The following is a 25596-nucleotide window of genomic DNA, read 5'->3' on the forward strand; positions in this document are numbered from 1 at the left end:
GAGACCTCATAGAGCCACCCCACATGCTCAGGGAGCTCCCGATGCATGGATCTCCGAGATCCGGGACTACCTGAAAGACAATATCCTTCCTGATGACGATGCGTCCGCTGAGCGCATAGTACGATTGGCTAAACGCTACGCGGTGGTAGAAGGGGATCTCTACCGCTGTGGCGCCAATGGTATCCTCATGCGGTGCATTTCCCAGGGAGAGGGCCGTGAGTTGCTCGCAGAGATCCATGGAGGCGAGTGTGGAAGTCATTCCTCATCTCGCACGCTTGTTGGTAAGGCCTTTCGGCATGGCTACACTGGCCGACAGCGCTCCAGGATGCGGCTGAGCTGGTAAAGTCCTGCAAACATGCCAGTTCCATGCAAAGCAAATACACACACCGGCTCAAGCTCTGCAAATGATCCCGCCCTCATGGACATTCGCCGTATGGGGCGTGGATATCCTGGGGCCGTTCCCCCGGGCCGTCGGCGGGTACTGGTTCCTCTACATCGCCATTGACAAATTCACAAAATGGCCGGAGGTTACCCCTGTGGTGAACATCACTAAAAAATCAGCAGTCGCATTCCTCAAGTCCATTGTGTGTAGATTTGGCGTCCCAAACCGCATCATCGCAGACAACGGGTCCCAATTCAAAATTAGACTCTTCCAAGAGTACTGCGAGGACATCGGCATCCAGCTATGCTTTGCGTCCGTGGCACATCCCCGCAGCAATGGACAGGTCGAGAGAGTGAATGCAGAAATCCTCAGGGGACTCAAGACCCCGCACCTACAACTGCTTGAAGAAGCATGGTGCCAAATGGGTTGATGAGCTTCCGTGCGTGCTATGGGGCAACCGGACCACACCCAGCCGAGCCACCGGGGAGACCCCATTCTTCCTGGTCTACGGGGCTGAAGCATGCCTTCCCCCAGAAATTCACCTGGGCACACCACGGGTCCAGGCTTTTGACGAATCCATGCAGGAACAACTGTGGTCTGACGATGTGGACTTCGTTGACGAACGAAAGTGGCGAGCAGCAATCCGAAATGCACGCTACAACCAGGCGCTCAGGCGCTATCATCAACGGTTCGTGCACAATAGGGCGCTCCGGACTGGCGACCTCGTCCTGAGGTGGATCCTGATCCGAGCAGGGCTCCACAAACTCTCCCCCAGCTGGGAGGGGCCCTTCAAGATTACAGAAGTATGCCGACCCGGGTGCGTTCGCCTTGCCACAGAAGATGGGGTGCCGCTTCCCAACCCATGGAATATAGAACATCTACGTAAATTTTACACTTAGGCAGAGCAGGGAAATGAATTTTTCCTTTGTAATAAGATAGAATTAGCGTGCGGCCCAGAGCGGTGGTGGTCCGTCCTCGTAAACCCGGCCTCTGGCATCCATCGCACCGTCGGCTAGCATTAACGCGCGACCCAGAGCGGTAGAGGTCCGCCCTCATAAACCCGGCCTCTGGCATCCATCGCGCAAGCCATGTATATCAAGTTGCAAAGGAAAGATTTGCTCCCAGTTATGTCTTTGTGTCAAATTTTATTTTGCATTTCGATTCTCGATCTTTTCCCTTTCTAACCCCCGCGCGGACTTACAACTCTTGTCAGGTCTCACTGTAGACCGCGTATTACCGAGGTACACAGTGCAGCCGCCTGCGCCACATCCACGCAGAGCCCGTCTGCCACATTAATTGGATACGACGGCACGACACTTTTCCATCATACCGCCTACGCCGCAAGCTACACGGCTCATTCAGCTATGCTGCAGGCAACGCCGCAAGCTACACCCTGGCGCCGTTTAAACAAGACAGGGCATGGATATGCTGGACGGAGGAATCCCACAGGCAGGCAAGGAAATCCAGGAATGAGATCTCCTTCACCTGCAACGCCATAATGTATGAACAGTATGTTATTTTATACTACATCGATTGGACACACCTGTCGGAGACCCAACGGCCATGTACACGCCTCCCTTGAGATATAAAAGGGAGACGCTCGCAAGCTCTCAAGCTCTCAAGCTCTCAGACTCGCTCGAGACGAAGGGAACACAAACAATACAACACACAGTGGACGTAGGGTATTACGCTCCGGCGGCCCGAACCACTCTAAACCTGCTGTGTTCATCGTGTTCTTCCAGCGAGATAGAACTAGTCCTAGCTAACCCCCGAGTACTCACCCTCTAGGCTTAGGCGGGTGCATTACGCCACCCGGCTGTGGGTTTGCACACCACGACAGTAACAAAAATCCATTAAAACATATTCCTCAGATAGTGGAAAAATATAACATAAGCAGCAAATGGTAAGTTTTTTACATAGTGAAATGATTGCTATGGTGAACCAATTAATAATGCAATGCAACTGAACCAATTATTCATGAAAAAGGCATTCATAATGGAAATTTATAACCATGAACGTTTATGGGTGTTGAAAGGTGATGGGTGGAGCATATATCTTAATAGAAGTAATATCCAGATTTCATGTACAGGTTTTCAGTGAATCGGAAAGAGAAACTATGCATTTATGAAATGGCAACTCAAGGCGTCCACCATGAGACAAGAAGGGATTTTCTGGAAGCACGTAGCCAGCCAATTGTGTCTAAAGGTGTTCTAATAATCAATTAATCATGAGTTCAAAATTCCTCATTCTTGCCCTTTTTTTTCATTTTTCGCCACCTTGTAGTATCATAATCTAAATGCATTAGAAAGTCTCAACAAAATATTGGAATACACTGTCAGACAAAGAAAAATGGCAGGACTGTAGTCATTAACTCGTAGCCAGTACTACCCAGAGATTCTAAGGCAGATGTTAAAAAAAATGGTAGTGATAATGATGCACCCACAAGACCGATGTTGAGACCTATATAAAATGTTTTACACACACAACAAATTTTGATGTTTTTGTTTGGTGCTATCAGCTGGTTTTTCCATTTCCCCCTAAAATTATGGATTCTCAACAAACATTAACTGGGTCACATGCAGCCGGCTTATCACTGAAGTGTTCCAAAAAGTTCTCAATGAGATGCCATTGCAGAAAGCATAACTTGATATTCCTTCCGGTGTGGTTTCTGCCCCTAGCTGCTCCAAAAGTTCCCTGGCTGTAGTTACATACTGCATTTAAATGGAGGCTGTCAGTGGAGTAGCACACAGTTGATTCAAAGTAAAAAAGGGCGTACCCAGTACCGTAAGCTTCCCGCACTGTGCGGGGTCCGGGGAGGGTTGTTTTTAAACCCCAAGCCTTACCCACACAAATGTGCAGAGGCTGGGGACAGTTGATTCAAAGTAATTAAGATTTATTTACGACATATTGATACTGAAATAAAACCAGAATGAGGCAATTTCTTCTCTTCCGTTAAAGAAAGTTCAGAAAGACAATAGTCCAACATTTACCAATGCAGGACGGAAATTTAGCTACCTAAGAAATCTGTGTTAACTGTGCTTGCATACATGGAGAAGCTTAGCCTGATTCTGCTGCCGAGGAGCCGCTTCCAGCAGCCGTTACTTTAAGATTCACTTCCACCTTGTTGAGCCTCATGTTGCAGTGGCGGACCCAGGATCTAAACTCAGGGTAGGCCTAGCCAAAAATCCCAAAACAAAATTTGGTACATAATGCTACAAACAATTAAGTACAAAATAACCAAATTCTAGTAATATAAGTATCTGAATGTTCTAGGACGATAATAAACAAATCACAGGGACCACAGGTATGGGCATCGACATTCTACAGGCTGAGAGTATTCGGAAGAAAACTCATTAGATCACGGGTAAAAACTGCAGAGTCCCCACCTGCTGACCCAGTGGAGAGGAGGATGTCCAAGGGCTCTTCACTGCGAGGTAGATCCATCAATGAACAGAGGGATCAGGCGGCCATAGAAGCCGGTGTGCACATACAGAGTGATGTCTCCACAAACACATCTCCTACTTCAAGCTGGCGACGGTTTGCGGTGGCTCTATGGCCATGTTTGTTTGAGCTTTTCTAAGACTCACTTAAAAGCTGAGCAGGATTATCTAATAAGCCGTGCTGTGGAGAATTGGCTGTCTAAATAAGCTGGGTGTTTGGCTATTCTGATTATTTCTGGTAGATTATCTATCCTGGATGTAAAATCACCTATATACCCCTGAGGCTGACTCTTTTGTTTCATTACAATGATCTGAAGGCAATGATGGCAATACTTTTAAAGTTTGACAAATAAATATTGTTCCATATGCAATATGCAATTAATTTTAGTAATTAGTCTAAAAGAACAACCTGAGTGATTTAAGAGCTACAAAACACTAAAGGTTACAACAATGAATCACCATCTAGAGAGTTCAACAAATTTGCAAGACTACTATGCTTTTCAGTAACAGAAGCACTAATTTGCATCGTATTGCTGCAACAAATTTGACATTTCATTATCTACAAATGAGACTGCAACAAAGTGACTAAAAGGCTTTGTTGATGATGAGCATTTCAGTATGTACAAATTGGCACCAGGCAGGGGATCCTCACCTAGTCACCTCTGCGGAAGTCCTGAGGAGGCTGGAGCTCTGAGGGAAGCGTCGTGCTGGAGGAGGCCGGCGGGAGCCCGGACTGCGGCGTGCGTGCTGCAGAAGGCCGGCGAGAGCCCCCAGGGAGGCGGCTTGTTGGACGCCGGCGGGAGCCCTGACGGAGGCGGCGTGTTGGACGAGCTCGAGGGAGGTGGCGTGATTGGATACAACCAGGGCCAGCCTCGGCCTTCTAACGGCCCTAGACGCCGCCCGACGCCCGTCACCTCCTCGCCCGCAGCGAAGCCCTAGACGCCGTCGACGCCCGTTCCTCCGTCAGCCCCGAGACCGACGCCCGTGCCTCCACGACTTGACGTCCTCAATCGCCGTCCGCCACCTTGGTTTTGTGGCGCAAACCAAGAAACCCACCATCCACCGGTGCTTGCGCCCTCGATTCAAGAGTGGACACCACAGCTGCTGCCCGGCCCGAGCTCTGGTCCCGGCTGCCCTTCACCGCCGTCCACCGCACGGTCCATCGGCCACAGCACTCCACGGCAGCTCTCCGTCGACACTCGACGCCCGTGTACCTACAACCAAAGACCAACCACACAATCACACCGCACGGTTGACAATTCACCCATCACAGCCAGGAGAAGGTACTCACATCCCTCAGAATTACTTGCACACATGACTATTTGGACTGGAGAGTTACAAGAGAGGCTTGTACGCACAGATATGTAATTCTAAACCAAACAAATGTGTACGGCGATGCGCACGGCAGCGCGAAGTTGATTACTCCAGTAAGGAGTATTGGAGCGGTTCGCTACTTTAAACTCTCTCTGTGTGCCCCCGCGCGCGTGTTATTTCTGCAAAGTAGCACTATCTTAGTTTCTCATGTGAGCATCCAATTGGCAAGCAAGTTGCACAACGCGACATCACACTCTGTATCCAGGCAATGAATAAAGTTTGTCCCTGTCACTTGTGAATCTCACACGGTTCTGTCACTAGGAGCGACGATGCATGAGGATGCATGATGGGTAGAGAGTAGAGACAGGCATCTCATGACAAAAAAACACAGCTCGCATGCACATCTCTGAAAGACCTCTCTCTGTACGCGGAATTGGGACACACCAAGCAAGGGCGAAGGCACATGCACCGCACGCCACTATTGCTATTTAGCTGGACGAGAACAAGAGGCTTTTTTTTTTAGGCGCAGCCCATCATCGATACAAACCGTGGACTTCCACGCAAACATCCAAATACGACTATACCCCATCGCCTAATGTGACCAAATTGTTAAACATGCATATGCAGCTCAGCAGGGACAGCGAGATTATTTTACCAAACCCGAATCTAATTTTGGTAACAATCTCTTGTTTTATGTTACTAGCTTGCAATTTTTATAGAAGTTATCCGATGCAACGGGAGATGCATGCTCGATTGTGTACGCTTGCTAAACACACAAGGGGCATTTTTTATTTTTGTCCCTACTTTACAGCGCTATTGTAATTTTGTCTTTGTTTTTTTACATTATGATTTTGCCTTTACTATTCACAAGCCAACGCGACTTTGTTCGTAGTCGATGCGATTTTGCCAACATGGGTGAAATCGTGTTGGTTTGTAAATAGTAAGGGTAAAATCATAAAATTGCAAAATGGAAGGGAAAAATTACAATTGTAGGGGCAAAAACACCAATTTCTCAAAAACACAAATAAGAAGTGAAGATTTATGTATTCGAATCTATCGGCATTCACACGGTCGCAAAAAGATTTTGCTCATTTGAACCGCGGATAGAGTTAGGACATCGCACACTGCAATCTCTACCACCTCATCAAACTCAAATCGGTAGGGCATGCGGTGAGGCGCGCGCGGCCGCCCGCGTCGTCCCTAAGCAAAACCGCTCTCGTCCAATCGGACGCCCGGCCCATAGACTTGCGCGAGAGACCAGCCGGAATGAACAAGGCGACAAGAAGGCAGGCAGCGCTGGGCAGCTGGCCAGCCGCCATGGCACGCAAGAGGTCCGGACGATCGGAGCTGAGGAGGGAAAAAGATAGCGCCGGCGGCCAGCTAGCAGTAGCAGTAGCAGTAGCAGGCGTCCGCACGTCGGTGAGGACAGGGCCGGGCGTGGCCCGCGCCGCCGGGTTCACGAGTCGCAAAGACGCCACGTCCCGTACGCGCACCCGGCCCACAGCCCCTCACGGACGCGAGCTGGCCGGCTCCGGCTGGCGCCGCAAGTGCAGTGCATGTGCATGATGGCCGCCGCGAAGCTGCTGCGGCGTGCGTACGTCGTCGTCTCCCCCGCGCGCGCGCCGGCCGGTCAGGGGTGGTGGCGCTGGCGACATGGCATGCATGTATCCCCACTAACCACGAGCTTGTCGTACGTACTGTGACAGACCCGCCGAGTTAAAACGCTTAATTAAGCGTAACCGCCATCATTTGGCGCATTAGCTTAATTAAGTGTAACTTGACAGGCTGTTTCCAACCCACAGGCCGATCGAAACACACCAGAAGTCTCGCACGAAGGCGAGCGCAGAAGGTACCAACACGATAAAATCTTACAAAATAGTAAATAATATTAAGACTTTTACAAAGCAGCTTAAATTTAAAATTTACAAATGAAATGATAGCAGTGGACGAGAATCTAACTTACAGAGCATTTTTACATGAAAATAAACATAACGAACTAAATAAGCCGAGGACTACCAAGACAGGAGGACGGGGCGCCACATTGAGCCCACCGATGTGAGACCTAGTTAGCTTCTATGCCTGAAACAGGGTAAACAACAAACCCTGAGTATACTAATACTCAGCAAGACTTACCCGACCAGTGGGTATAACTTAGCCCACATATCTAGACATGCAAGGCATTTGGCTGGTGGTTTATTTTGCAGAAAAAGCAACTAAAGTAATTCCTTACTTTCATTATTTTAGCTTCAGATTCTATATAAATTAACCCTCATCTAATATTTGCATAGACCTACTATAGCAATCATGGTGATGCAAGCAAAATAATTCAATGAGATCAATATTTTTTTAAACATACATAACTCACATTCTATATTTTTGCTACGGTGTGACAAAGAGACCAAGGCCCTCATAACCGCGAGACACGGCGAATCGATCTGATTTAACCTTGCAAGGTGGACCTAACCAACACGGCACGTGTAAGCCCCGTCGGACCACACGCACCAACCCTTCCCCTCCCCGCCTCGAACTACAGGACCGCCCCACCATCATATGGTCAGCCGAGCTCAACATGAGACCACCAAAAGTAATACATGCATCCCCAATTCTCTGCGACTACTCGACTACCCCAGGAGGTGAGATGGAGTCCTGTACTTTCGAAGCAAGGCAGTACTAGGCTTACCGGTTTCGACTACCTCCTACTCCCGGCATGCGGTTAGTACAAATTCAATCCCCGATCAGCACTGCCACAACGACCGGTCCTTAACCGACACAGACGGGACTAAGACACCCAGAAACCCTGTCCTGCTGCCATACCTATGTCTCCTCATCATTTCCCGTCCGGTCTAAATTCTCCATTCATTCAATATCAAACTCACAACTCAAGTACTGGAATATGAATACATCTTATATCTCGCGAGTAACCGGAAATTACTCGACTTCTAGACATCCTATATCTCGCGAGTGCAGGAGACCACTCGTCTTCTACCGGAAACATTAAGCATAGCACTTCTATCGTCCTATACGTACTAGTATATCTCAGGGAATCCTAGGGATCATGCAACTAGGGTTCCAAATAATTCCTGAACTTAATGCACAAGTATTAAAAATATATATAGGTGTCATAACTTAAAATAATAGGATGTGCACCGGGGCTTGCCTTGAGTCTACGGCTCAGTGCTAGGTTGAGATGGGCCTTGGACTTGCTCCCCACGATCCTCCTGCTGCGGGGCTTGCCCCTGCGGCTCCTGTGGCTCCGCAACCACCTCGTATATGACTCCTTCAGCGGCGGCGTCTATACGTATGCATATGATATGAGAATGTATGCAATATAATTTGAAACTTTGAAATAGACCCTAACCGATTACAAATACTACTAACCACACAACCCGACGTTCATAACTCTGAAAAACCGGAATATCCGGATTTAAATCCGGAATATCCGGATTTCCAAATCCGGAGTTTCCGGGGCTATACCCGGAGTTTCGCCCGGAGTTTTCAAAACCCGGAGTTTCCGGGCTTATACCCGGAGTCTCCGGGCCCGACAGCATTTTTCGCCCCAAAACTGAAATTGTGATTTCTAGCAAAACCAATCCACAAAAATCGAATCCCACATAGACCCTAGTAGATTGATCCTTAAGAAGATGATTGACCGGAGGAAATCAATTCAAACCCCCTAGAACACGGGATTTGCCGAACCCTAGCTTATTTACCTTGGGGGGAGCTCTTCCTTGCACCAAGGGTTCGAATCCAAGCCGTCCAGGGATGGAGCACGCGGGATAGATGATCCACCACCCAAGTGAAGCTCCCGTGGCCTTGGATCAAGGGTAGAGGGAGGGTTTTTGGGTCTCTAGGGTTTGGGGTGAGAGAGAGCACGGGAGAGAGTGAGAGAAAGCACGGGAGAGAATGAGAGAGAGTTTATAACATTTGGGAACAGCAAAAGGACCAAAACATGAGATATAAAATTCCAGGTCCGGAGTATCCGGAATAATATCCGGAGTATCCGGATAAATCCGGAATTTCCGGAATCATACCCGGAGTATCCGGGTTCCTCTGGCTCTAGAATTTGAAATCGAGTTTTGAGTCGATTGGTGACTCGATTTGTACCCGAAGGATTAGATCTCTAATTAACTAGTTAAGCCCTTGATTAATCCTGATTATAGGTGATTAATACCTGGGTGTTACACGTACGGGCAAGGGCGACATCTACTGGCGGCGAAGGACGGCGTATCCAATCGGCGCGGCGCGGCCGAGTACGGCGAAGGTTTCCGCCGGGGGGCATTCCATTTCCACCGTGCACGCACGTCGCCGCGCCGCGCACGCCGACGAAGGCAGCGTCGGTTGGCCGGCCAGCTCGCTCCATCTCCGGACTCCCGCGACGCGCCGCGCGCGTGCTGTACTAGTGTATGTACTGTACTTCACCCCACCGGATCGGACATCGGAGGACTCGGCTGTAACAGCCGCGCATGATTTGTGGGTTTGCGTACCATGCGCGATGCGTGCCGGACTGCCGCGCGCTTTCTCTAGACTCGCGAGATAGGGGACAGGCAGGTCCCTAGGAGAAATGACACGATAGGATTCGAAATTTTCAGCTTGTCTCCTTTCAATTTATTCCAGCTTCTTCTCTCTCATAGAATACTATTAAATCAGCCAACTTTTTACTATCGAAATTTTCTTCTGTTCCGAGATAGGTCCTCTACTCCATCCAAGTTCGGGTTTCGATGTGTTGTGCAGCTGAATTTGTACATCGATCTGGATCAGGGGCGGAGACAGGGGGCGGACAGAGGTCTGCCCCTGTGGTCCCCAAATTTATACTATAAATTTAAATTTTGATTAAATTTTTATATAAATTTGTATGGTTGGCCCCCCCTAATAATGAAAAAAAGACTTTCTGACTCCGCCCCTGATCTGGATGTAAAAGATTGGGTGAAAAATAAAAGGACCGCTTTCGCGGTGGTGGCGGTGGTACGAGATGGAGATGGGGTTGCCGTACGTTGATGACGCTGTGTGCACCGCCGCTCCATCCCGGAGGGCTGCTCAACACGACTAGGGGGTGAAAGTGGGATGGGAGTACGTTCCCGTACCGACCATACCGTTTTCTGTATTATATATGATATTATTTCCAACCATTTCTATTTTTTAAAAACTATAAAAGTTATCATTTACAACTAATTTTATAATTATTTTCACCGTATTCAATTTTGTTAGTTTCATAAAAATGGAAAAATACCAATCCGACCGTCACCATTTATCGTATTGTAATACCGATTCCAACCGTAAAAAAACGCGGCCGGAGGGGTGAACGGACCCCACCGTTTTTCATTAAGAGGAAGCACAACACGGCTTCTCCCGGCCGCAGAAAAATCCCCGAACCCTGGCCCATGTTCGTGAGGACCAAGCCTTACGGCGAGCACAGTGAGAGGATTTTTTTACCCACGGGCGGAAATTCGTCCCAACTAGGATTCGAACTCGCGACCTCGTGGAGATGACCATACCTCAGCTCCTCTAACCAACTAGACTAGATGAGCTTTGTGATTCCAACCGTAAGTTTGTATGGAACAGTAGGAGTAGCATGATCTACAACGGACGTCACAAAAAATCCATGAAATCCCCGTCTCAGCTGGCCACCTCCAGCTCCGGGTCCGCCGCGCCCGCTGCAGGCTCGGCACGCCACCGCTCACGTCCAGGTGTAGACACTTGGTTGATGTAACCTATAGTAGCCTTTTCCGATCTACTCCCCGTCTCCCCCTGCTGACTCCCGGACGCTCCACGCGCGCTTTTGTAAAGGCCTCGTGCTTTTGTAAAACTGCTTAGCGTCTCACCACGCTAACCATAATGCAATGAAAGGTTCAGGTGGGCGAGCTCCGCCACGTTGTTCCTTCAGAAAAAGTTTGTCAAAAAATAACTGTCACAATTCATAACCCTTATTTTTTATACGCCATATATATTAGGATTTCAAGAATCTTTATAGATAGAAGTGTAGACTTTGACCATTAGTTTCTCTATAAAATCTTTATTTGATACTAAATACTGTCTGTTTGTTCGATTAACTATATATTCATGATTCTCAAAACTCATCAAATTTGACTTTTGACATCCACTATATAAATTGAAAACAGATGGATTATATATATTATATATAGGTACAGTAGAGGATAGGTTAACTGAATGCACATGCATTATATTTTTACTAGACTGTTACAGTGTTACTATGTGTTAACTGTTACACAACCACGTGGTGATCAGTTGATCACCACAGGAGGACATGAGCTATCAGTAAATAAATCAAGTCTTACTCCAGTCCGATCCACACCCCACAGTAACTTGACTACGTCATTGACTCCGACACTTGTACACATCCAGAACACTAGCTGCACTAGTATACTCCTACCTAGATACCCTATAGCTCACTCACGGGCGTCCCTTTACAATCTCTCACTCTCTTCTATAAAACCACACTACCTCGAAACCCTAGAGCGCACATTCCTACCCTCTAGCTAAGCTAATACCACCACCAGCAGCAGCAGTAGCAGCCGCCATGGCGGCGAGCGGCAAGAAGCTCCCGCCGTTCCTCTTCACGCTGCTGCTTCTGCTCTCCACCGCCGTGACGCCCATCCTCTCGCTGCCGGCCGCCGACCACGAGGTCGACTGCGACTGCGACAAGCCCAAGGCGCCCAAGCCGTCGCACCCGCCCAAGACCAAACCCTCCCACCCGTCGCCCAAGCCCAAGAACCCCAAGCCGCCCAAGGGCCCCTCCTACCCGTCGCCGGCGACGCGCCCGCCCAAGGGCCGCCCCTCCAACCCGCCGATCACTCGTCCTCGTCCGCCGGTCGTCGGCCCCCCCAAGGGCCCCGTCACGCGCCCGCCGGTCGTGGGGCCACCGGTCACGCGCCCGCCGGTCACACGTCCGCCGGTCGTCATCAGCCCGCCGGTGACCTACCCACCACCGATTACCGGCCCTCCGACGACGACGCCACCGGTCACTGGCCCACCGGTCACGGTCCCCCCGATCACCGGCCCGCCCTCGACGACGCCTCCGGTCACCGGCCCGCCCTTGACGAACCCTCCCGGCGGTGGAAGCTCGACGCCGTGCCCGCCGCCTCCTCCCGCGACCCCGACTCCGACGCCGTCGTCGCCGACGTGCCCGGCGGACTCGCTGAAGCTGGGCGCGTGCGTGGACCTGCTGGGCGGGCTGGTGCACGTCGGGCTCGGCGACCCCGTGGTGAACAAGTGCTGCCCGCTGCTGGAGGGCCTGGTGGAGCTGGAGGCGGCCGTGTGCCTCTGCACCACCATCAAGCTCAAGCTCCTCAACATCAACATCTACCTGCCCCTGGCGCTCCAGCTCCTCATCACCTGCGGCAAGACGCCGCCGCCCGGCTACACCTGCACCGTCTGATCGATCAATGCAACTAGCTAGTAACCCTTGCACAGTACGTCACTACGCATAATCTCTCTGATCTGCAAGTTCATGCAAGGGACATACAGCATGGTAGCCTGACTCTGACTGGATCGATCTGTTTGGACGTGCAGAGCAGGGGTTTTGGAGTGAGTTTCTTCTGTAATTTGAAGAGAGATCAACCGACATGAGAGGATGTCATCGTCTGCTTCTTCCTAGCTATGGTAGCTGTGTTTAGTTGTTTTTCTGTTGTGGTTCGATCGATCTCAAGTTCTCAACCGGCCTGTTAAGTCGTTTCAGACTTTCAGTTAATTTGGCTGGCCCTCGGCAGCTTGATTGTTGGTGTTGGTGTGGTTTCAGTTTGATTCGAGAGAGTCGTTGATGGCTGATTTCTACTGCCATCAGGTGACGATGAAGAGCTTGCATGTCCCCAATAATTTTTGCACTTGTTTTCCCGTGTGATTTGTGCTTGCTTGCTTGTGGAACTTATTAATTAGTTCTAGCACTCTCAACTCTCAAGTGAGCAGACTGAGATCATGCATGAGTACAACAAATACAAAGTTCGTGTGGTCGATGATTAAAAAAAAAAGAGCGGCATGAGGTGCCGGTGGCTGATTTGCGTGCTGCACGCGCTGCCGTGTACTATGTGAATCGTCTGAATATCTGAATTTGTAATTGGAAATTTGGATCTACATGGTTGGCTTTGATGTCAGTGCGTGTGAGACACTGCACAGCCACAGAGATGTTGCCGGGGGCCTCGATCTGTCCGAGCTATCTCTCTCTCACTCACTCACTCACATGAGTACGTGACGCATCGACGCGCGTGGGGATCCATCAGCTAGTGCTAGTGACCTCTCCGGCCGGCCGCGAAACCCTAGAGAATAGTTTGACGACGGCGGCGGCCCGGAGCTGCATGCTGCCTCTGAAAACTCTGCAGAATGCGGCCGACCGGGGGCACGCCGGCCCTGATGATAGGCGGAAAAGTGACGCGCGGGCATGTGTCGTTTGGCGCGACGCCACCCGTGATCCATCGACCGATCTCGAGCGAGCGAGACGAGCACGGTCCAACAGCGACGTTCGCAGCTGATCGCCGCTTGTTCCGATCGATGTGGACTGCAACAGTCGCTGCTGTCTGCTTTCTCTGCTTACCTTGTACACTTCGGCCTCAAGCTTTTGGACGCCGGCCGGACGGCATGTGAAAGTTGAAGCCTCCAACCAGCACCAATCAGAGAGCATGGTCTTTTGAGCATAGAAAGTGTGCATCATGCATGGCTAATTAATTGGTTGCTGATGATTGGCTCTTCTCGGTCCACAAGATAAACAGAATGGCTCTCTATCTGTTTATGCACAATAATCTTGCCTGCTTTCGTCAAGAAAAGCTTGTTGAATCTTAACTTTGGATCTCGGTTCAACGGTCCAGATCACTCCGGCAGGCCTTTCAGGAACCATCCTCAAGGCAGATCCAAATTTGAGAAAATGGCTAATCTTCAGATATTTTCATCCGACAGATATTCAGCGATGTAACAAGAATGAAGAATGTCATACAATCGCGTATATGCTGCAGGTAGGAAATCCAATGTGGAAGTGCACACGACCAAACAGAGGAAAAGGTCTTTTAACACTTCTATAGCACCATGGAATACATAAACATGAACGCATTATATACCAATATTGTTCATAGCACTGAAGAGCTGCGCCACTCACAGGGGGTGATAGTAGGGCAAGCGTGGCCCTAGTGTAAAATTCCCCAAGAATATGCAACATGCATCAAGGTGCAATATTATAATATACAGTGATGCATGCAAATATGCAATTAACCAAAATACAGAGCGCGAATGATCCCCCCATGTTTCAAGGGATTTCAATCCGATAGTCAGATGAGTGGCATACATCCAGCACAAATCTGCTGGCTACATATATACACCAAAATGCAGTATGCAAATTTCCATTGAACTAAAGGATCGTTCTGATCTATTTACTTGAGGGGTTTCACTTTCCTTGATGATCTTCTTGTAACCTGATCTGAGTTATTGACTGGGTTACTGCTGGGTTGGTCCAAATCTTGCTCGCCGTTGCTTTCAGAGACAGCTGTTTTCGGTTCCACAGCCTCAGCATTGGTACCTGGTTTTCTACTGCCACCACCATTCCCCCTTGCTTTTCTGGAACTGGCACCTACGCTATCTTTGTTTTGCTGTCCCCTGGCAACCCTGGAGGCTGTAGCTCGCCTTTTGCGCTTCAGCATATCAGTGTCTTCTCCGTCAGTCACTGGCTCCTTGGCAGTGGCGGAGGGCCCAGTGTGGCGAGGTGTGGCTCTCGCCATACCTCGACCCGGCCCATAGTGGGAATATACATCGGCCCATGAAGAAAGTTCTGTTTACCTCCCTGACCCTAGCAGCCGCAACTTCGTCAGTTCGTCCTAGTCGTCCCCGCTGCGCACCGAGGCGCCGTGCGCCCGACGCCCTCGCCCAGATCCCGGCTCCCTGCAGTGGCGCCCTCGCCCTCCGACCCCGACGCGCCTGGGCACCTCGCTGCCTCCCCGGCTCCCTGCTGCAGGCTGCAGTGGCGTGCCGGCGCCCACGCCCTCCGGCCTTCATCCCCGGCTCGGCGCCTCGGCGGCTCCCCGTGTCCGCGCCGTGCCTGGGTGCCTCGCCGCCTCCCCGGCTCCCTGCAGCGGCGCGGGCGCAGCTGGCAGCCCCCTCTCCGGCTCCCCGCAGCGCCGCTGCGGCCTCCGGTACTCCCTCCCCTCATCCCTCTGCCCCTTACCCTCTCCCTCCATCCCTTGGTCACTCTCAAATCTCAATTACAGAATTACTCACTCACTGCAGCAGAAACTAGGGAAGGGAAGGCAGCCGCCGGCTCAAGCTCCATGGAGCAACAACCAAACTCTAGCAGAAAAGGGAAAAGAAAGGCACAAGGAAGAGGTGAGAGAAGTAGTGTTTTTTGGGTGTTGTATAGAATTGGGAACTTAAACTAATTTACTTTAATGTGAATTTGACTATTTATTTCAGATCTAAAGAGCTATTTTAGTCCATTCGGATCCAGTAGCACAAACCCAAGCACTCATCTATTGCAGAAGAAGGATCAAAATATTGTTGAGGCCATGTCTTTGGTTATTGACGTGAAAACACGTTTGAACAATTTGAGAAGCGAAGGTTATGAGCCACTACTTGAAGAAGTCAAAATATTTTGCCAAGAAAATGATATCCCAATACCAAATATGAAAGATAGTGTACCAAGATTTGGTAGATCAAGGAAAGAAGGGAGAAACAACATCACTCAAGATCATTACTTTCGTGTTGATACCTTCTTTGCTACCATAGATGCTATCACAATAGAGTTTGATCATCGATTCAGTGAGGTATCATCGAAATTACTTACTTGCTTTGCTTGCCTTGATCCTAGAGATTCATTCTCTAACTTTGATGTGAATAAACTTGCTCGCCTCACGGATATATATTTGGATGATTTTTTTTTATGACCGGAAAAGAATAAGAGACCAGTTAGAAACCTTCATTATTCATGTTAGAAGAGTTGAGGCATTCAGAGCTTGTTATGACCTTACAAGCCTAGCAATGGAAATGGTTGAACTTAAGAGGCATGAAATATTTCCCTTGGTTTATCGCCTAATTGAGCTGGCATTGCTGCTACCAGTAGCAACTGCATCAGTTGAAAGAGCCTTTTCAGCCATGAAGATTATTAAAACTGAGTTGCGGAACAAGATGTCCGATGGTTGGCTTAATGACTTGATGGTGGTGTATATTGAGCGGGAGATATTTAAAGGAATTGATCTTGAATCTATCAAGAAGGCTTTTCAGAAGAAAAAAAATAGAAATATGCAATTGCCAAAGTCTCCTAGACGCAACTAATAATAAATATACCGGTATAACTCTATACTCTAATTGTGTATCTTGTATTACATTTAATATTTTAACTCTAATATTTCGTTACTAATTTATGTTTTCTCTTTGTTTGATAGCTTCTTTGGTCCAATTGTTGATTTGATGCGTACTTTACGTGTTTTTCTTCATTTGAGGTATTTCTAAACCATATTTTTGTTGTGAACCTTTATTTCCGCATAATATTTGAACATAATCTAGTAATCCACCGCCACACCTAAAATTTTCGGCGTCCTCCGCCACTGCTCCTTGGCATCACCATTTTCAACCAGTTGCTCCAGGTTAGCGGCTATCATTTTGCTGGATTGGGCTCCAGTCAGTTTTTGCAAATTGCGGCACATAGGCTGTCGTCTGTGTAAAGAGAGTAGATATCAGAAGCTAGATGCGTCTGGCATAGCTGAAGGTCAATTACTGAAGAGGGCAATCACTTACCCTGCCACCAGCTGTTATGAATTCAATCTTCTTTCCTGCAAGGGTTAGAAACCTGGTAAAACATCAGAAATAATCAAAATCCACTAGTGCATATGAAGAATTGGAATTGGCATGTTTGATGATTAATTATAGTGATCAGCAAAAACAGATATCAGCAAATTTAGCCCGTTCAGTAGAATCATGGTCGAACTTGAAAGAATCTCACCATTGACTTTACCAGGCTTCTTGCCCCAACGGTGATGAAATAACCATTCCTTTGGAAAGCGCTCAAGGTCAGCATCAACTTCAACAGCATATTTCACAACCTATAGCAAATCCTTGGTCAGGAGTTATGCACTATGCAGGGCTGTGTCAGTAGAAAGTGTTTCAGCCCCTCAAAGCAATCTCTAAGTAAGACCCACCTCTTGGATACTTTGGTGCAGTGCTTCACAACTCTCTCTAGACAAACTTGAAGCAATCTGTAATGGATGGATCCTTGACTGGAAAGGAAAAGGAAACAGATCGAATTCAATTGATACATTTTATGCAAGCTACATCAACTGTTCTAGAATGGACAAATACCTGGTAAAGCACTTCATCCGCAATCCAATTACCAATGCCTGATATAAAGCTCTGCTCATTACATAATAAGTGCAACAAGTCAAGTGTGTATAGTGCAGGTAAAACCTTCTTGTTGAGGCAAGCTAATATTGGTTGGATGCTGATTACCTGATCAAGTAAAAGAGCTTTTATTCCGATCTTCTTTCTACCCAGGGAATCCAAAAAGTTGTCAACAGACATTGGCTCAAAGAGAGCATCTGGACCTAGCTCGGAAATTGGGGGTACAGTTTCAGGTTGCAAGCATTACCAAGGTGAGAAAGCTTGGATGATAAACAGAAAGCACTCCAGGTAAATTAGAAAGAACCTGTGACAGTACTTACATCATCAAACAAACGAACTCTTGCAAAGCGCCTTTTATCAGTGAACGAAAACTCCAAGCCATCATCAAGCTGTAAATCAAGAAAAGGGTTACCAAAGTTCAAAACAAAACATCACCTGAGCCAACTTTTAAGTTCTACAAAAAAAAAATTGAATTGAGATTAATATTACAATCTGTCTTTCAGTCTTTGGACTAGAGAACAGATAAAATAGTATAGTCATCATAGGTAAAGTTGAGGTTAGACAGCAACCGGATCTGTTATATATATATATAAACTTGCCTGCCATGCATGTCTCCCAACTATTGATCCTATTAGGCAGTGCGAAAATCCTAGACTATGGTACTTATCCATGAGCCTATTTATTTATTTTATCAAATCAATCCATCACTGAAAACCCAAGCCCTAAGATGGACTCAGGGCTCTAAGCCCTGCTTAGCGAGATGGGGACATTAACAACCACAGTTCGTCTATAAATGATATGTTACTGGCTCATCTGAAGATGAATTTTGCTGCAAGACATTTCCTGGTTATTTAATGTCATTCTACAAACGAACAGTAGTGTGCAAGAACTAAAATTCTATGTCGATCTAAACTCGCCAACTGTTACTTCATATCATATTTCATCAGTATATACAAGCACAGATGCAAAAAGCAGCATAGTGAGATTGATTATATGTTGTGTTTGGGCTTGTTACCTCAGCAAAGAATTTAGAGTATTTGGAGGTCCACTCCTCTTCGGAACCGACAACTGATCTGCAGCCATATGCGAAGAATTATTCCTAACAACACAATGCCGAACTTGCATAATCACAAAGTATGAACTGGAGAAGGCCACTCGCCTCTTATAATTTGTAACAGGAACGCCCTTTATATATATCGCACCTGCCATCCCTGCAATCCAAAACAAGCTCTCACAAGCCCTCACTTCCTCAGAATTAGATAATAGCAAAGCAGCAGAAATAGTGCGTTTGCTAAGGAGAATTCAACATAAATCACAGCTAATTGAATAAATTTCCGTACAATTGCATAGGAGCACGAACTACATCGCGGCATTTTACCTAACAGCTTCTGAATAACAGCATATCAAAACAGGTTTGGGCATAGACATGGGCGCACCGAAGCCAGTAGTAGCATTGTAGCGAAGATAAGCCAGCATAGTACGCAGATTTACTGACCGAACTGGAAGGACGGGAAGGGCGGCGCGTCGAGCTGCAGCCAGAGGTTTTTCCCCTTCCGGCGCGCGGCGACGATGGTCCGGCCGACCATGGCGCGCTCGAAGGCCGCGCGGCCGGCGGCCGCGACCACCACCTTGGCGTCGTCCACCACGGCGCAGCGCGCGATGCGCCTCCCCACGCAGTGCGCCTGCAGCGCCCGCCGCGCCGCCTCCACCTCCGGCAGCTCCGGCATCGCCGCGCGCTCTTGACTACCTCCTCGCTTTTTTTCTTTTTTCCTCCTTGCTAGTGAATCGTGACTCGTGAAAGAGGAGGCTTCCTTCTCCACCCGGCCCAGTGAGCCAGCGCACACGGTTGGATCAGCACGGCCCACGTTAGCTAATTTTTTTTCTCATCTAAAAAACAGACAGTTTTTCATTATGGTTTAAAATGGGAATTAGTACATAACAATCCTCATCTATTATTTTCTATTACTCCCTTTGTTTTTATTTACATACTCCCTCCCTCGGTCCTAAAATGTAGGGCATTTTAGGATTCAAAATTTGTCCACAAATATAAGACATTCTAAATTGAGAGTGGACCCAACCATCTTAAATGCATGGTTTTTGAGCCTTTACCAACAGAAAGATGTGCATGCAACAATGTAGGAGAGGTGCGTGTGGAGGAGGTGCATGGAAAAAGGCATGCTACTTTAATTAGCACATATTTAGTGATCCAAATAGAGTCCCAATGCTTAATAATTAGGGGCAGGATAGTCTTTTCTACACAGCCATAATCTGTCCTAAAAATTTTAGAATGCCCTACATTTCAGGATCGAGGGAGTATCATATTAGGTTTGTCTTAAGTTAAAATTGACTAACTTTGACCAAGTCCATAAAAAAAATATAGCAAGTATACTAACCAACATATGCACTATCATATCAACATGGTGGATCCAATGAAACAAATTTGTTATTGTAAATGTTATTATTCTTTTATATAGATTTTGTCAAAATTTGCTAAGTTTGACTTTAATATAAAATTAATACGACATGCTCTCGATATCGAATGTGTTTGGAACGTATTGGTTGGACATGTATCCAGGAACAGCACGTGATCAGCAATTTACCATGGGTCCATGGCCAACTCCTCCTTGCTTGAAATTGCTGACCAGCAAGTCACATCGTATGCAACGTGCTGAAATTCTGAATGTACCGAGCCATTTACCAGCAATTTTTTTACCTGGATCCGGCGCAGCCAGCCAGCCAGCACGCCGTCGTACCGGCGGCGGTGGCAGGAATCCCTCGCGGTCGCGCCATGATTGGGCTGGCACTTGGGAGCGCCGGCCCGGCTGACGATCGATCGAGAGATGATGCCGACGGCGACGTGCATTCGACGGCGACAAGCCCTCTCGCCGGTGGCCGAACGGGCCGGGGCGAGTAAATGGCGCGAATGGACGGCCGACCGACAGCCCAGCCGGCGGCGGCACGCAACGAGAGGTCCGTTCCGTTGTTGGGCGGGTCGTCCGCCATTTATGAGTCCGGCCGGCCGGCCGGTGAGCGCCACCGCCTCTACTGCCCACGGCTCCATCTGTATTGGGTTTCGTCGTCTCCGCCTGAAACCAACTGCATACTGGATGAGTAGCGTGCTCGCGTCGTCACTGCAGACAGAGACGCGACGCGTACGTGACCGCAATGATGAGTTTAAGGTAACTTCTTCCTCTAGCGGTCGATTTTTTTTCCTTCCCCTTTCTCCGCACTTTTCTCCTTCCCCGTTCCCTCTTCCTTTCCCTCCCACACTCTCTACAGATCCCGACCGTGTGCGCTGCCGGCGCGCCTCCCCGCCGATGCCGCCGTCCTCCTTCCTCCCCGGAGCCGCGCTCCCTCCCCTCCCCTGAGCCCGCTCCCCTTCCTCCCTGGAGCCGCCGTGTCCCGCTCTGCTGGCCTCGCCCCGCCGCCTAGATCCGCCGCCATCGGGGAGGTCGAGCGCCGCCGCCGCGACGCCGGCTTTGCCCCGTGCCCGCCGCTGCTCGATCCAGGAGGGGGCTGCCTCCCCCGCCGCGGCTCCGGCCGCCACGGGCGTGGATCCGGCGCAGGAGGAGTGGGCCAGCCCCCACGCGCCGCCGCCGCCGAGGGAGCACCGAATCCGCCGGGGGAGCCGGATCCGCCAGTCCCAGGCCCGAGCACACCGCCGCCGGAGAAGGGGCCCGGCCCCGCGCGCCGCCGCCGCCAGAGTAGAAGGCCAGGCCCCGTGCGGCCATGCGCCGCCGCCGGAGTAGGGGGCCCGGCCCCGCGTGAGTGCGTGAGGCGGAGAGAGGAGGAGTGCGTGAGCCGTATCCCGCCGCCAGGGAGGACGAAGGAGTGCGGCCGCTCGCTCCCCTGAGTCCGCTCCCCTTCACGCCGGAGTAGGTTTTTTTTATATATTAAATTTTTTTTACCGACCAAATTTTTTACCCAAACTTTTTTTCTTTTGATTTTGATGCAAATTTTTTATTCTAAGTATTTTTTTCCGGATGCAAATTTTTTTACCAATTTTTTTCTCTTCTGAATGCAAAATTTTTTTTCCAAAATTTCTCAATTTTTGTCTCTCAAATTTTTGTTTCTAATTTTTTTTCTCGTCAAAAATTTTTCTTTCTCCAAAATTTCTCTTAGAAAAAATTTCTAAAATCGGAAAATGACAAAAAAAATTCTAAAAACGGGAAAAAAAACTGCTGTCGGGAAATCGACCGTACGAGAGCCCCGTACGGTTGACCGTGAATTAGCGGTACCCGTACGTGACGTCTGAACGAGGAGCTACCAGTGCACATCACCTCTTTGATCAGACCCCTTTTTCTTTGGATTTGCAGATTGGATTCAAGCCGAGAAAGAATCAATGAACAACTTAATAATCATGATTCATGATCTTCTTCTATGTACAAATTGAGAACGAATCTGTAACGACAATCAAATGTCACTCATCGGAAGACGGTAATAATTTTAATATTGCACACTTGCTGCTGCTGCTGCTGCTGCTGTAAGTAGTGAAGCTGTAAAAGAAAGAAAACGATCTCTTCCGGCGGCGGCGGCGGCGCTACGCCGGGCAGCCCATCTCGTCGCGGGCCTTGAGGAACACGATGGCGGCGCCGTAGTGCGCGAGCGCGCCGGCGATGACGAGCGCGTGGAAGATCTGGTGGCTGTGGCCGGCGAGGTCGAACGCCCCGGGCCTCCACCGCTCGGGCACCCGGGTGAGGTAGAAGGCCGTGCCCGTCAGGTACGCCACCGCCATGGCGCCCTCGTACGCCAGCGTCACGTTCCGCGCGGGCTCGTGCCAGTTCACGGCGGCCGCGTGCGCCGCCGGCACCACCCCCGACAGGCCCATCCCCACGAAGAGCAGCGCGCGGTGGGCGCGGTACCGGGCGGCGCTCAGCCGCGGCGACATGAGCGCGTACACCGTGCCCACGCCCGCCGCCGTGATCGCCGACAGGTACGCCACCTGCCAGTGCGGCTCGCACTGGAAGATGTAGTAGATGGGCGGGAAGAAGGAGACCACGATCATGACGGCGATGCCCGTGTAGTCGAGCCGGATCAGGAACAGGTTCAGCCGGTGCGAGTGGCACGACAGCAGGTGGCACGCGCTGCTGCTCAGCAGGCAGAACATGGCGCCGGCGAGGAACACGAAGAAGGGCCACCGCGTCGTCTGCGAGGTCACCGCCATGCCGTACGAGGCCAGGGTCGGGTTCGTCTGGATGAACATCGCCGCACCCTGAACCATTCAAGCATTGGCATCAGATAAATCATAAATGTGCACCAAGTTAATCACTGCATGCCATGACAGTTACCAGGGTAAACAAGTAGTAGTAAATTCTGACATGATTCTATTAAATATATTGAATTGAAAGCAATGTTCTCCAAATAATTGACAGTGAAGTCACAGTACGAACTGCACCCGACCACTGCTCTTTGAAAGCCATGACAAGCAACTGATGATTAAGATGAAACGTTTGGGAAGTGACAGTACAGTGTGAATGCTAGTATATGCTACATCCAACCACACATATTCTCTTTGAACATTTTGGAAAGCAATGAAAAGCTAGTGATAATTCAGATGAAGGCTTGCTATACACTATCAAGTAAGCACCAGCATGTTTGCAAACCCAGGCTCAACAGTAAAAGCATCAAGAGAAAATGGAAGGTTGAGCAGACTAATTGAGATAGTTGCTATTGATTTAGTTAAAGGAGGGTGGAAGCATGTCTATCGCTTGCAGTAGTTCTGTGTCTTTCTAGAGACTGGTGTGCCTTTTTCTGTTTTTGCAAACGTTGTATTTTTGGCTGTGTATGCCTCGACATAGAGGCCGGATTGGTAATCCTTTTTCTAAAAAAAATACGAAAACTCAGGACGCACATGGTATATAGCCTCCAAGATCATGCAAATTGCGTCGTGTGCTACAATACATGACACCTTCACATCACCTAACCTCCAAGCATTACTCATGATGATATATTGTTTCAAACACGAGGATTTGGCCCGGAAAGAAAGCCGTGCCGTGGTGGTCATGACCTCGGGATGAACATAAGCACATCCTCACTAGATCACAATCCAATCTTCTGAACACATCATGAAAAGTTAACTTGTTGTGATGAAGTGAAGCAACAACACAATTGTGCCTTTTTTATCATGGGGGACCAGAAAAAAGGCGCCATAAAAAAGTTAAATATAGCCATCAAGTCAAGCAATCAGAAGCTCACCCACCCTTGCCTTCCATGTCATGCACACCAGAACAAACAAAAGACAACAAACCAGTACAGAAAAGGTGATGCATTCAAAGTAGCAGGCAGAATTCTAACCAAGGAAATTTTACTGCAATCCAGTATATTCTCCTAGAGTTACCACATGGACGAATTGTTTCAGGAAATGGAAGTTACTCACCGATAAGACATCCCCAATGTTGCTGGAGACATTTTCAGCAACCTTTGAGATTGGCCTGCAGTAAAAAGAAAGAGGGAAGTTGTCTAAGCAACTCCTCAATTGTAGAACTACTTCTTTACTCAACGATCTCATCATAGCAGAATCAAACATAAGTACTATCGCTGTAGGTTACGTGTATCAGAATTAAATTCAGTTGGTGAGACCTGTGAATACAGCTAGATTTAGTAGCACAAAAGTTTCTGTACAAGCTCACAATAATCATCGGCTCCTTAAGAGTCACTGTAACATCATATTGCACCACTAATTCCAACTACGCATTCAACAAAACTAACCAATTTGCACCGACCCAAAGTAGCATAATCTTAAGAGAAGCTCACCAGTAAAGGTGCCCAATCAGATCAGCAACCTGGGGGAAGTACTGGCCGAGATGCACCAGGGTGAGGCCGAAGAACAGCACGAACCCAAGGAGATGCCTGAACCCACAAGCAACACCGGCTCCATCATCAGCAACGAGATTCAGAGAAGAAGAAATAATGGCGATGCGATTGAATCGGCTTCATACTCACGTCCAGATGTTGATGGTCTCGTTGTGCCAGGAGAAGAGGCTGAGGACGGCATTGAGGATGGGCCACTCGGAGCGGTAGTAGTTGAGGATGAACTCGTTCTCCTTCATGTAGTCCGGCAGCTCGTGGTAGCTCACCAGCTTGTACTTCTTCCTCTCCCCGCCTGCTTCTCCCCCTCTCCTCTGCCCCTTCCTCCTCCTCTTGCCGCCCCCTCCTCCTCCCATCACGGCCGCCGCCGCCGATTCTTGGTGGCCACAAAGTGCGGCGCCCTCCTCACTCTCCATGCCCATGCCTCCTCAGCTCCCTCTCCCTCTCTGTCCTCCCTTCTCTCTCTAAAATTATCACGGGGCCAGAAAAAGGCTCTCGGATATAAAGGCCCCGAGCTGGAGATGGGTGCCGTGCCGTGAGCACTGCACAGAACAGCAGCACAGTGGTATGGCGTGAGCTGCACACCGGAGGAACGAAGATCCAAGCCAAGCCAAAGCCTGCGAGAAGTTTGTTGCGACCAAGGCAGGGAAACGCGAGGGGTGCAGGGCTATTTAAGCTGCTCTCGTCTCTTCTCTTCCTCCCCGGATTCTATCCCCGGAAACGTCCAGCACTACGTTGCTCCAGGGCTCACATGTCGCCGGCCACGCAGGCTTGATTTCTTTGAAGGGGACATGGACAAATGCGGATGCAGGTAGGGCAGGAGGACAGCCGCATCAACAATGTTTGGGAGGTGAATTGGAAGAGCCCACACCAATCATCTTTTCCATTTTATGATTATTATTGCAAGGACAAAAGGCAGAGGAATGATAATAATCAAACAGTACCAACAGCAGAGAGTCCACTGGCATGTGGCCCCGGCCATTTTGATTTCGACGGGACCATTTGTCATCTCAAAGCAACATCAATATGCTGGCAAGAAATTGTATCAAAACTGTACCTTTATTGCTACATTTTTTCCCCAAAATTTCAGTGTGCAACTGACAATGTAGGTTCATCAGTGTAAGATCTACATACTTGTGTTTCTGAATGCACAAATCCTTGTACCACAGACCCTAACTTCAGAGAACTGAATGAAGTTCCATGAGCTCACAGCTAGAAAAAAAGCTCATTTAAATAGAGGTGTATTTAGTACCGGCTGTGGCACTCGGTACTAAATACACTGGCACTTGGAAAAAAATGCACATGCAGTGGAGTTCGAACCCATGATATGTG

At 48.9% G+C, this 25596-nt stretch overlaps 3 protein-coding genes and 1 long non-coding RNA gene across 6 annotated transcripts; 1 reads left to right on the forward strand and 3 right to left on the reverse strand.

Moving 5' to 3' along the window:
* Nucleotides 1–2653: 2653 nt before the first annotated feature.
* On the reverse strand, nucleotides 2654–5350 carry LOC120668411. Its single transcript, XR_005672430.1, has 3 exons — nucleotides 4475–5350; nucleotides 3398–3556; nucleotides 2654–3093 (listed from the first exon to the last, which is right to left on the reverse strand). It is a non-coding gene; the product is annotated as an uncharacterized LOC120668411 (long non-coding RNA).
* A 6254-nt stretch (nucleotides 5351–11604) lies between these two features.
* LOC120671279 (36.4 kDa proline-rich protein-like) lies at nucleotides 11605–12988 on the forward strand. The gene is made up of 2 exons (XM_039951572.1): nucleotides 11605–12563; nucleotides 12664–12988. Exon 1 carries the CDS (start codon nucleotides 11672–11674, stop codon nucleotides 12527–12529), a length of 858 nt encoding a protein of 285 aa, XP_039807506.1. The 5' UTR covers nucleotides 11605–11671; the 3' UTR covers nucleotides 12530–12563; nucleotides 12664–12988.
* Nucleotides 12989–14612: 1624 nt separating this feature from the next.
* LOC120671278 (formamidopyrimidine-DNA glycosylase-like) lies at nucleotides 14613–19574 on the reverse strand. 3 transcript variants are annotated; one of them, XM_039951569.1, is made up of 11 exons: nucleotides 18953–19568; nucleotides 18617–18668; nucleotides 18473–18530; nucleotides 17778–17846; nucleotides 17566–17691; nucleotides 17419–17469; nucleotides 17259–17336; nucleotides 17063–17162; nucleotides 16858–16892; nucleotides 16674–16776; nucleotides 14613–14801 (listed from the first exon to the last, which is right to left on the reverse strand). In XM_039951569.1, exons 1-10 carry the CDS (start codon nucleotides 19182–19184, stop codon nucleotides 16708–16710), a joined length of 870 nt encoding a protein of 289 aa, XP_039807503.1. In that variant the 5' UTR covers nucleotides 19185–19568; the 3' UTR covers nucleotides 14613–14801; nucleotides 16674–16707. The 3 variants fall into 3 exon arrangements, with proteins under 3 accessions (XP_039807503.1, XP_039807504.1, XP_039807505.1); XM_039951570.1 differs by having other exon boundaries at nucleotides 14677–14807; nucleotides 16672–16776; nucleotides 18953–19570; XM_039951571.1 differs by lacking the exon at nucleotides 14613–14801 and having other exon boundaries at nucleotides 16668–16776; nucleotides 16858–16909; nucleotides 18953–19574.
* A 2205-nt stretch (nucleotides 19575–21779) lies between these two features.
* On the reverse strand, nucleotides 21780–25038 carry LOC120671277 (heptahelical transmembrane protein ADIPOR1-like). The gene is made up of 4 exons (XM_039951568.1): nucleotides 24400–25038; nucleotides 24211–24306; nucleotides 23834–23888; nucleotides 21780–22669 (listed from the first exon to the last, which is right to left on the reverse strand). The coding sequence occupies exons 1-4, from the start codon at nucleotides 24684–24686 to the stop codon at nucleotides 21998–22000; spliced, it is 1110 nt and encodes a 369-aa protein (XP_039807502.1). The 5' UTR covers nucleotides 24687–25038; the 3' UTR covers nucleotides 21780–21997.
* Between the last annotated feature and the right edge of the window lie 558 nt (nucleotides 25039–25596).

The sequence above is a fragment of the Panicum virgatum genome, chromosome 4N, assembly GCF_016808335.1.
Source record: "Panicum virgatum strain AP13 chromosome 4N, P.virgatum_v5, whole genome shotgun sequence".
Taxonomy (NCBI): domain Eukaryota; kingdom Viridiplantae; phylum Streptophyta; class Magnoliopsida; order Poales; family Poaceae; genus Panicum; species Panicum virgatum.

Excerpts from the sequence above, each read along its gene's own strand:
- LOC120671279 (XM_039951572.1), top strand. The coding sequence starts at position 11,672 with ATGGCGGCGAGCGGCAAGAAGCTCCCGCCGTTCCTCTTCACGCTGCTG.
- LOC120671278 (XM_039951569.1), bottom strand. The coding sequence starts at position 19,184 with ATGCCGGAGCTGCCGGAGGTGGAGGCGGCGCGGCGGGCGCTGCAGGCG. Across the intron at positions 18,531-18,616 it reads CCTGTTACAAATTATAAGAG|ATCAGTTGTCGGTTCCGAAG; the intron begins GCGAGTGGCCTT and ends ATATGGCTGCAG. Across the intron at positions 17,847-18,472 it reads ACTCTAAATTCTTTGCTGAG|CTTGATGATGGCTTGGAGTT; the intron begins GTAACAAGCCCA and ends CTTGATTTACAG.
- LOC120671277 (XM_039951568.1), bottom strand. The coding sequence starts at position 24,686 with ATGGGCATGGAGAGTGAGGAGGGCGCCGCACTTTGTGGCCACCAAGAA. Across the intron at positions 23,889-24,210 it reads CTGATTGGGCACCTTTACTG|GCCAATCTCAAAGGTTGCTG; the intron begins GTGAGCTTCTCT and ends TTTTTACTGCAG. Across the intron at positions 22,670-23,833 it reads ACATTGGGGATGTCTTATCG|GGTGCGGCGATGTTCATCCA; the intron begins GTGAGTAACTTC and ends TGAATGGTTCAG.